Below are 12,461 nucleotides of genomic sequence, written 5' to 3' on the forward strand. Positions count from 1 at the left end.
AGTCATCAAATGTTAGATTACAATGTTACATTACTTACATACAGTGATATTAAAATGTCCTTTGACTTCTATTTCATTGTCAATAGTAAGAATACAACATACTTCATGTTTTGTTGGGCCAACTTCATTTCATTTGTAAACACCCATCCATTTCTCAATTTGGGCTGAAACCCATTAAAAAAAAACAAAACGACGTTGTACAATGTGCACAATATGGTTTTGCTTTTCCTTGTTGAAATATGCATGAATGTCCCAACCTTATAGGCAGCACATATTGTGAAAATCTCTCTGTACTTTATAATATTATAGTGACACTGGTGACAATGACCATTGACCCCAGACCATGACAGACCCTGGTTTCTGGACTGTTGTTAGTAACAGCCTGGTTATGCTCCTTTCTGTCTTTTCACTTCCTTTAAAGACAATTACACTTAATGAAGTGAAATTGTAAGAAATTGTCCTTATTTTATATTTACTGCTATTGGGGGATTTACATCTCTCAACTGGCCTGGGAACATCTTGGATGGATGGATGGACGGACGGACGGACAGACAGATGGATGGACGGGGGAGATAAACATATCTGACCATGACTGTACTGTGCGTCACTAATTGGGAAGATGTCTTCTTGTCGATTTTGGTACTGCCTGTGTGCATAAATCCATTAAGACTTAATCTACAGGTAACAACCCTGAACAAGTCCATTTCCAGCAGTTATTATGCACTAAGTACTGCACTGATACAGTAGATTACACAGACCTACAATCTGAACAGCAGATGCCCTTTCCCGCTCTGTGCCCTCTCCTCCTTCTCTCAAACTGTCCTGATTTGTCATTCCTGTTATTCCCCTCAACACACTGCCACAGACACATTCCAGTTCCATCACATTCCACATCTCTTTCAGTAATTCGTCCATCTGTCAGTGCCCAGCTCTGGCGGCTGCTGTGGGGAAAACCTACCCCCACAGCCTGAAAACTCCTACACACAATTTTCTGTCCTTTCCTGTGTTTACATATTGACATTGTCAAACCCTAAAACTGCTCTGATGTAAGGTTAAATAATGCTATCAGAGTGCAAATGAATGGAAATGACCAATCAGTGTGATTTCGTACACAGTAATAATAATAGATTAGATTTATATAGCGCTTTTCTATGAACGCATACTCAAAGCTCGTACAGAGGATCCATTATTCATTCACTCTCACATTCTCCCTTTGGTGGTGGTAAACTACATTTGTATCCACAGCTGCCCTGGGGCAGACTGATGGAAGCGTGGCTGCCAATCCAATCATTCACACACATTCATACACCAGTGTGAGTAGCAGCACTGGAGGTAAGGAGGGTGAAGTGTCTTGCCCAAGGACACAATAGCACATGGACAGAGCAGGATTCGAACCGCCAACCCTTCGGTTATTGGACGACCCGCTCTACCATCTGAGCCATGCCGCCCAACACAAGCAGGACTCACAGATGGGAGGGTGTCATGATTACTACTGATGGTGCTATGTTTACCTTAAGGCTGGAGATGAATATTAGATAATCTACTGTGGCTCCTTATTATATTAAATCTGTTGAGCATAAATCTCTGAGGTCTGCTAAAATGTATACCAGAGGGTTGAAATATAAATCCACAGCTCAACTAATTAAAAAGCTATTACCTACCCATACTTAGATTAAAAAACCTAATCATTCTAACACCCTGGGTAAGATTAGTGCATTATTACACAAGAGAACAGTCTACTCATTTGTTTCAAACTCAATACGTCATATGTGACTGCTCCTTTCAAGCCAGAACACTCTGATCCAGTGTTTCCCCTCACTTTATAGTCACTAGTACAAGTGTGTTCATTTGTATATGTGTGTGTGTGTGTGTGTGTGTGCACGTAAGGTAAGGACCTGTTCAAATGAAAAGGTATCCTTAAATGACTTCTGTTGTGATCTGGTTCCATACAGAAAACAAAGTTAAAGTAAATTAACCTGACCCCCTAGGAGGGGCTATGGGTGCTGTTGGGGGAGTGGGGGGTTTGCACTGCAGATGTAGGGAAAACACTGCAGTGACATTATACAAAAAACTAACCAAAATAATAGAAAAAGAGACCAGGGTTCATCCTTCTATTTTACACAACAAATCCCTGACCACCCAACACCAGAGAATGAATTATACATCTCAGTATGTGCTTTCTAGATTAAATATGCATAGCACATCAGCTGCCATACAATATTAACAGCTAGAGAATGCAGAGAGAGGAAAAAGAAACCTCAGTGTTGGGCATATGGCAGTGAAGCCTGCTGAAAAATGTTTCAATGCAAGTTATATGTCTTCTAGTTATATATCACACGACCAAATTTACAATACATTAAATGCATTCTCAATGTACATCACTGCAAAAAAGAGGTAAAACAGTACTTAAAGGGACAATGACAGAAATTGGTGGTTGATTTTTGTGGGCTCTGGAGAAGACTGCGGAATGTGGTAAAAGGCTGACCATCATGAGATACGGTAAGCATCAACAGTCCTAAATGGTGCAAAGCCGAAGAGAAGGATGAGGTGACAAATAAAGAGACAGTGGAAAAACAGCAGGCTCAGTCTGCTCAAAACAAAAGTCCTTGTCTGATCATACATGAGTGAGTCATTTTACCTCTATCACAAGCCCTTGCATGGCATTTATCACTGACAAATTGAAGAAGTGGCTGATATCAAGAAAACATACCAGTGGCTGGAAAAGGCTGGACTGAAAGACAGCACAGAGGCACTACTCATGGCTGCACAAGAACAGGCCCTGAACACCAGAGCAATAGAGGCCGGGGTCTACCACACCAGACAAGACCCCCGGTGTAGGCTGTGCAGAGAAGCCCCTGAGACAGTCCAGCACATCACAGCGGGGTGTAAGATGCTGGCAGGCAAGGCATACATGGAGCGGCATAACCAGGTAGAGGACATAATGTACAGGAATATCTGTACTGAGTATGGACTAAAGGTCCCAGGGTCAAGATGGGGACACCCCCAAAGGTGATTGAGAAAAAAACAGTCCAAGATCCTATGGGACTTCCAGATCCAGACCAACAAGACAGTGATGGCCAATCAGTCTGACATAGTGGTGGTGGATAAACATCGAAAGACAGTGGTAGTGATAGATGTAGTAATCCCAAGTGATAGAACATCAGACAGAAAGAACACGAGAAGCTCAAGAAATACCAGGGGCTGAAAGAGGACATAGAAAAAATGTGGGGTGTGAAGGCAACAGTGGTACCAGTAGTGATGGGGGCACTAGGGGCAGTGACCCCCAAGCTGAGAAGATGGAACCAGCAGATACCAGGAACAACATCAGAGATCTCTGTCCAAACAGCTAAGATCCTGTACAGAACCCTCAGGCCACTGGCAGAAGACCTGAGCTTGAAGGAGGCACCGCCCAGATGACTTATATATATATATATATATATATATATATATATATATATATATATATATATATATATATATATATATATGTACAGACTCAAGAAAGAAGGGAATATATATGCACTTAACATGTTTATATGTATATATTAAACACCTTCAACAGTTTCAACAAAATCAAAATAACTGGAAACAACTGTTCCATCTTGGGTTTTTAGTCCTCATATTTCCATCCAGAGGGCCAATGTGCTGCTTAGCGTCTTCCATCTTTATGGGTTGGTTCTGCTGCCTGTCACTACTGGATCAACTGCGCATTTGCCCATTTGTTCATGTGTGACAGTAACTCTACTTGGACAAACTGCCCCAAAAGCTTAAGTGCCATTGTCTCATATTGAATTGAAAATATTGCAATGTCTCACTCCTAACAGTGTGAAAATATTTTGCTGTATTGCATAGAGCCACAGTTTTGCACATTGAGCAGAGCCATCACTTCATTTTCAAGTGATCTGTGCTCATATGACGTTCATCTTAACCACTGACTACACTCCAAACTAGCATCAGAAAGGTGAATAACACATTACATGACAAACTGTAAATATGATGAGAGAGTAAATAGTTCAAACTATATAGAAAATACAAATTAAGAATATAAAAGAGTGATAATTAAAATGTCTTTTGACTTGTATTTCATTGTAGACAGGATGAATAACATATTTCACATTTTATCTGGTCAACTTCTTTCACTTGTAAATATACATCCATTCCTCAAATTTAGGCTGTAACACATTCAAGAAAAAGAAGTAACAGGAGTAATTTAGGGCTAAAAATAAGTTAAAATAAAGAAATGATATAAAATAAAGAAACACTGTTATTTGTTAAAGATGATGTGAACAAGTGATTGGAATCATGACTTGGTCCAGAAGCAGCATCCAGGAAAGGTCTAGACCACGACAAAGATGGGCTGAGAATCTCCAGTTTATCACAGAAAGACAGGAGGGGATTTAGCTATTTCAGCTTCTATGGTGCAGAATAAGAATTAAAGAATTCAAGGGATTTGGATGGATTTCAGTGTGTAAAAGAAAAGGGTTCAAGTCTAAGCTTAACACCAAGATTTGTGATCCCTCAGACGTTACACCATTATTCATCTAGAACTGATAGAACTACATAGGTCAGGATTACTGTGGAGAACCTTTTTCAAACTATACTACATGGAGATACAACCACAAAAGCCAGTTCAAACTTAACTGAGCCAAAAGGAAGCCCTATGTTAACTGCGTTCTGAGGGGTTGCAGACTTCACCTGGGATGGACCAGCACTCAGTGGAAATGTGGGCTGTGTTGAGACTAATCAGTGTCCAGGTCTTTTTTGAAGAAGTCACTGTCATGTGCTCCACACCAAAGACCAAAAGGACAATCCAGACTAATTACTGCCAACATGTTTAACTGTTCAATCTGTTTCTTGAATGGGTTTCATCCTCAATGTGAGAAATGCATGTATATTTATAAATGGAATTAGGTTGATCAGACGAAGATGAAAGATCCTGTGTTCATATTATATTCAATGAAATACAAGCCAAATTAAATGTTACTATCACTGCTTTCTTCCATGTATCTGTGTAAACACTGTGCTATTTATTGCTATACTGATGACAGAAGCAGGACCCCGGGACACCCCACTACACACACACACACACACACACACACACACGCACACGCACACGCACACGCACACGCACACACACACACAAAACTCTCTTGGGAGAGCTTAGGGATGCATTATGGAAGTGGCATAGTTACTAACACATTCTGGTACAAAATGGTTCAGGGGATACATGGAATTGCCTTTAACAAACTCGAAGTGGCTATTGCCACAGTACTGTGGGACTAACTTTCTCGTTTGACTATTACCACAGGGCCAATCAGCACCCTGGTTCAATCCTGTGTAGACTGGTAACCTGTCACCCTAAAGCCACAGTACTGTGGACATAAGCATCACACATGCCATGTACCTATCCGGTTATAGGAAAAGGATAGGGGACCAGTTACTGGATACGTCCAGATGACAACACTTGTTGAATTTTTCTTTTGCAGATTCTGAAAGTTTCGCATCCATACACATATCATTTCAAGAAATATCTGCGTCCAGGTGGAAATGGGAAAACTGGGTTAAAGTGGTGTAATACGTATGCCACATCTATATGTGGCGCTGTACACAAACACAGACAGAGCCACAGGATACATTAAAATCACATAAGAATGCAGTGAGCATGTGCATAAGGTTATGTCTGGGGTTTTCTTCTTCTGGTCATGTGGTACTATGGTGTCATGGCTTCCAAAAAGTGGTGTTTTGTCTATCCATACGGTGATGCGAGGGTGGCGTTGTGAGATTTTTCCGCTCTGTTACCCTGTTCTCCAAAAACACTGTGTCACGGCACTGACAATGCCGGTGTCATGTGGATGAAAGGCCGAAACTAAGGCTGCACAAAGAATCAATTTTAAATCAAAATCGGATTTTTAATCAGGATGATTTTTAAAAAAGGGAAATCATCAAATCAGTTTCATCTCTTTCATGTCTCCAGGCCATGCATCTCCAGGCTAACATAGGCTCCTCCTCCTAACTGTGAGAGCAGTCTTTTGCAGAAGTCCGTGTAATGACCACGAACCTTAAATCTGTGATGGGCCCGCAGTAGTGATACCAATGTAAGCCGTGTTCCACGCGCGGATCCCCCAATTCAAATATAACTGCATGGGGATCACTTATTGTATGTTGTCCATGCACAGATCCATACCATACTGTCTTCTTCTGATCCAGGTCCGGGTCGCGGGGGCAGCAGCCTCAGCAGAGTAGCCCAGACAGCCCTCTCTCCAGCCACATCCACCAGCTCTGGGGGAATCCCGAGGTGTTTCCAGGCCAGCCCAGGGATATAATCCCTCCAGTGTGTCCTTGGTTGGTCTCCTCCATGCACGGATCCCCCAATTTAAATATAACCTCATGGGGATTGCTCATCTTACGTGGTCCACGCACGCACGACTGATGCCTGTCAGTGACTTACACTGGTATAACTTCTGTGGGCCCATTACTGAATTTTCAGGGATTCTGTGATACCATCACAGATTTGAGGTAGGGAGCAATGCCTTGCATTGCAGGCTGCTCATGAAAACGACATGCCAACTTCTGTTGTCTTTTGTAGTTTTATCCGAAAATCGAAAATCAAGTTTTTGGAGGAAAAAAAAAAAAAAAATCAGGATTTTATTTTTGGACAAAATTGTGCAGCCCTAGCTGAAACAATATTAAAGTTTGGTGGATTGACATAATTTGGTTGTGGTGTGTACAGGGTGTATACGCCATATATCACCACAGTACTGTTGCAACAAGAGGCTAATGAGTTCATGGAACAGTATCCATGATTGGTTCTGTGGCAACAACATGTCCTTACTGCTTATTTGCACAGGACAAATGCTAACATTTGATTGGCTCTGTGGTAATACACAAACCAATATTTCATGCCACAGTACTGTGGCAATAGCCATTACTACTTCAGTTTGAGTATTTCAGTCAGTATATGAATGATGAAGAGTTTAAAAAGTGTTTGACTCGGCAAATACCATGTAAATGGGGCTGTGATGGGCAAGGAAGTATTTTGTCAAAACTTTTAAGCTGCTTAGCTGAGTTTTAAAGCATTAAACCCACACAAGCAGGACTTCCAGGAAAAAAATAGCATTATGTATTTCAGTATCAGGGGAGAAGTGCTAATATTGAGATTAAATTCAAATTTAAAAGCCAAACCGCTCTGTAGCTCCAGCAGACCCCATACAGATGTTTGAAACAACAGAGGCAATAATGTGTCCTGATTGCGTTCCATAGGAGCTGTGTCATGTATGTTTATCCAGCTCAGTGAACCCTCAGATATCCATCAGAAAATTACACAGTAAACAACCTGTCGCAGTGACAGCTTTTCTCTACATGCTAATGTATTCAGCTTTTTGGAGAGCATCACTGGTCACACAGAAACCAGTTTATATAGCCTACATCACGGAATACATTAAGATACCCCTCCAGACACATTGACATTCACTGCACTGTGTAATAGTCCTATACTACTATTGCAAAGTGAGCAAAAACAGGAGAAAGTAAAAAAGACCATGTGACTTACATTGGTGATGGCGTCAATATTAGCTCCCATCAGGCAGAGGTGACGGACGACCTCAAGACCACCGTTGTTGGCTGCTAAGTGGAGTGGAGTTCTGCCATACTGGATAAAGACAGACAAGAAATACTCAGAGCCCGATGACACAATAAGATGAGAAAAAACAGAGGTAAGGGCCAACATTTTTGTTATGCTTAGCATTTTTTAAAATACACACAGAAAAATAATCCTGTGTTGCAAGATGAAGGAAAATCTGAGGTGGGAGGTCATATAATGTAACTCGAGGGTTCAGGGCATAGCTTGGATATAAGCATCATCAACGGTGGATGCCACCCACTATAAAATGAAAAAAGAAGACCATCTGAGTTACCGTAGAAACATCAAGAGAAAATACAAGAATACATAGAAAAACTAGAAGCACTCGGAGAGCGCAGACCTCCGCCAAGGCTGATCAGTGGCGCCCCCCGTGGGCCCCCGTGGGCCCCCCCACCCCGATCACCATCAAAATTTAATCATTTCTTCCTTATCCCATTTCCAACAAACCCTGAAAATTTCATCCAAATCTGTCCATAACTTTTTGAGTTATGTTGCACACTAACGGACAGACAGACAAACAAACAGACAAACAAACAAACAAACCCTGGCAAAAACATAACCTCCTTGGCGGAGGTAATGAATGCCTCCTTTGTAGATAAAATGGTCTGTTCAATGAAAAGAGCAAAAGAATTATTGGAAAATAAAACTATTCTTATTTTCAGGTGATTACATATGAATGAAATGACAAAGTAATACTGCCAGGTAGTTGAGTTTTACACATTTGATCTATAAGTACAGTTTTCAGGTAATCATTACACAAGTAAGGACTGAAGAAAAGTAGACATTTTTACTCTGACTGCATACGTACTTACATTTTCAAAAGAGGCTCTTTACTTCTTACTTTTTAGCTTCAATGTGTTAGCGGCTGTTGGAGCCTATTTATATTATTTATAAATTTTTTGGATAATGGTAAATCAAAATAAGGCCTATGGTCATACTGATTAATTATTGAAAGTTTTAGATGAATTATGATTGATTGACTGTTCTCAGCTGCTCACGCCCTCCTCCTGGTCGGACCGTCCTCCTCCTGTGATTAGGGAGAGAGGACAGCTGGTTCTCCCCTGGGTCTGATTGTCATGTTGAAGGAGTGAGGAGTGAGACAGTTTATCTACCGCTAAATATACACTAAATATATGCTAAATACACTATATCTTCTAAAGAAGTTTTTTGTTTGATTATTGTGAAGTTGAAGTCAACCACAGAGAATATTTTTGTTGGTGAAAATAAATTCGGATCATTTTGAATATAGAAATATCTCCATGAGTGCTTATTAAGGAATTTAGTGAGTCATAGACCTCCTCCTCAGACTACTCTGATATTTTTATTTTTTACCCTTTTTCTTTTTGAATGCAAGAGTAGCCGTAACATACCCACTGTGTGCCTTCACAACAATGACACCAATTTCAACCTGAATGGATAAGACACCAGCAGAGGCAAGTCCATCACTTGGTGAATCTATTGTTCAAATCATACATGACAAATAAAACAAATGAAAACGATCTAAAAAAAAACAAAACAAGATGAGCACATAGTAAATGGCGACTGGATCATATGGAAAAGGTGCCATAATGTTTCAAGTTCTATTGCTGTCATTGAAAACTGCATGGTAGAACAAAGTTCATGTTCATTATTTTAAATACATTGGTTTTCAGTTAGAGTTTAAGATACAATGTTTTAAATAGTTTTGATATTATATTAAAGACAGGTTACAAATACTCAAATAACTGTTATATTATTAAAAAAAATTAATCAATTGGTTTCAGCAACTATTGTTCTGTCTTTAAAATAAATTGTACCATATTTTTACAGTTGAGCACAGCTTCTAGTGCTTTGTGCACCTGTCCAGCAAGAATGGGAGGACTGGACACACTGTCTGACAACATCCAATTATCAATCACTGTTTTTGTTTGAAATGTCTATTCCTAAATTATATTAACATGAAGTAAAGTTCAGTTCTCTATACTTTGTCACTGTAGCGAAGAAGATGAACCAGTACATTTACTAGTGTGTTTACTTGAGTGTGCTTTTGCAACATTTAACCAGAAATTTAAGCACAAAATTTAAATCAATTGCCATTTGTCACAAGGTGAGGATGCAATTCATTCATCATATTCTATTCTGCTGTAAACAGAAAAGTAGACATTTTAAATTCCACTCCTTGTATTTGTCTCCACAGAGTGAGAAAATGACACTGAATACAAATCCAGGCAGAGTCAGCAACATGTGAAATACCACCTTGAAAAAACAGGCACAAACTGACAATAATAAATAAATCAAAACATCTCCAGTCCGCTCCTGATGCACATCACATCCTGAATGACACCATGCAAAATGCAAAAACAGCAGACAAAGTATTCCCCCAATAGAATATATTAAAGTGAAAAATGTCAAAGAGAATGCAATATTACCGAAGGCACAAAAGTGATGTTTGGCAGAGAGGGAATGTAAGATGGGATCTCCAATCAAATATAAATCAGGTAAGAGAGAGCTCCATGGAAAAACAAGATCATCTAAATGAAGGAGGAAGGTCTGCTTTTTGTGTGTCAGCAACTTTGAGAGAAGACAACAAAGTCTCTGTGGTAAAGTTATGGTAAATTGGATGTCAGCCAAAAAAAGGATGAATTTCACTTTATAGTTATATTATATTTATGCTCTCTGGGCTTGAGCTAAGTGGCAGTTCCTTATATGTCCAGTGGAGGCTGACTCCAAATGTACACCAGTCCCAAAAGAAACTCATGTTAAATGGCAAACCTTACAACAGAAATAAACAGATTTTGGTTTCTATACTAATTTCCCAGAGTCATGACAACTGTACTTGGGGTGAATTTTTACATTATTTAAAATGTACCGTACCGTCTTCTTCCGCTTATCCGGGTCTGGGTCATGGGGACCCCGAGGTCTCCTCCTGGATGGACACACCCAAAACACCTCCCCAGGGAGGCATCCAGGAGGCATCCTCACTAGATGCCTGAACCACCTCAACTGGCTCCTCTCGACGTGGAGAAGCAGTGGCTCTACCCGGATGTCCGAGCTCCTCACCCTATCTCTAAGGTTGAGCCCAGTCACCTGCGGAGGAAACTCACTCAGCCGCTTGTACTTGCGGCCTCGTTCTTTTGCTCATTACCCAGAGCTCATGACCATAGGTGAGGGTGGGAACATAGATTGACCAGTAAATTGAAAGCTTTTCCTTTCATCTTAGTTCCCTCTTTACCACAACGGACCGGTTAAACGTCCGCATTAGGGATGTAAACAATTAATTGTCTAACGATTAACTGTCGATAAGAATTTGCTCGATTAAATTATTAATTGTCGGTTAATTGTCCTTTTCTGCCCGTCCACACCTGTCTGAAGGAAGGGCGCCGGTTTGTCCGCGCTGCAATGCCACAGCTGGGATAGCCGGTCATTGAACCGGATCATGGCGTTGATGAGTTAGAATGTCTTTATGGACATGGTGGAGCCAAACACAGACTGGCCCGTCTGTATGTGGGAGTGGTGCACCTCCTACTAAATACATGCACAAATGTCGGGTCGGTATTGGAGCGTTTTCCCTGGAGGTTGGTCTCATCCACGGTCAGTGAGACAGAAGTTGAAAACATCCTCCAGGCTCTTGATTCGGGCCACAGGTATGTCAAGCAATTTCGAAGCTTCTGGAGGTGGAAAAGACAAGTGAGCGAAAAGTTTCACTTTCACTTCTGCGAGGGCACGGACTGCACCGTACCCCCATAGTATTAGAAGTAGGACGGAAAGTGACGCACGCACATGCGCGGATACCAACCAACACGCACGCATCCCCCGGCTGTACTGTGCACGTGCGAGTACCCCCCAAACGAAATGCACGCGCGTGTACCCAACCACCCATCGGCGAAACGCACGCACGTGCACCCCCCATCACACACCACCACATCAACAGATGAATTCCACAGGAAACACTGACTGTATCCAATGGTTCAGTAAATCAATCATTTAGGCATGTTTTTTTTCATGAAGTATATAAACAATATTTAGCTTTTATTCTTATAGACCGTATTGAAAGAGAAATTCAGGTCCTCAGGAAAATCGCCGCTTATCAATTAATCGTTAATCGATCAATAAGGGCAACCAACTAACGATTAATGAATTAATCAATAATTTGCATCCCTAGTCCACATCACTGCCGACGCTGCCCTGATCCACCTGTCAATCTCCTGCTCCATCCTACCCTCACTCGCGAACAAGATCCCGATAGACTTTAACTCCTCCACCTGAGGCAGGACTCCCCGCCCCAAATTCAGAGTGGGCACTCCACCCTTTTCAGGCTGAGGATCATGGCCTCAGACTTGGAGGTGCTGATCTTCATCCCAGCTGCTTCACAATCAGCTGTAAACTGCCCCAACAAGAGCTGAAGGTTGCTGCTTGATGAAGCTAAGAGGACCACATCATCCGCAAAAAGCAGCGACAAGATCCTCCCGCCACCAAACTCGACCCCCTCCACCACCTGGCTGCACCTAGAAATTCTGTCCATAAAAGTTATGAACAGAGGCAGTGACAAAAGGCAGCCCTGGTAGAGTCCAACCTCCACCGGGAACAAGCTCGACTTACTGCCAGCTATGTGGACTATACTTGAACTCCTTTAGTACAGGGACTGAATGGCAGCTAACATAGGACCATTCACCCTGTACTCCCAACGCATCCCCCACAATGCCTCTGGGACACAGTCGTAAGCCTTCTCCAAATCCACAAAACAGCAAGAATGCATCAGACATAAGGATGGAAAACAATGAGGTAGGGTGCAGGCCAGCACCAAGTGCTCGTATCTGAACTGTGCAGACTCCAGGTTCAAGTA

General features: G+C 41.5%; 1 protein-coding gene across 3 annotated transcripts in view; it reads right to left on the bottom strand.

The window, feature by feature from the left end:
- dapk1 (death-associated protein kinase 1) overlaps positions 1–12,461 on the bottom strand; it is a 132,499-nt gene that overhangs the window by 20,507 nt on the left and 99,531 nt on the right. For all 3 annotated transcript variants that reach the window (XM_030143256.1, XM_030143254.1, XM_030143255.1), the window contains exon 18: positions 7,550–7,648. In XM_030143256.1, the coding sequence (XP_029999116.1) occupies positions 7,550–7,648 (99 nt within the window). The remainder of the gene's footprint in view (positions 1–7,549; positions 7,649–12,461) is intronic.

This window comes from Sphaeramia orbicularis, chromosome 9 (genome assembly GCF_902148855.1).
Source record: "Sphaeramia orbicularis chromosome 9, fSphaOr1.1, whole genome shotgun sequence".
Taxonomy (NCBI): domain Eukaryota; kingdom Metazoa; phylum Chordata; class Actinopteri; order Kurtiformes; family Apogonidae; genus Sphaeramia; species Sphaeramia orbicularis.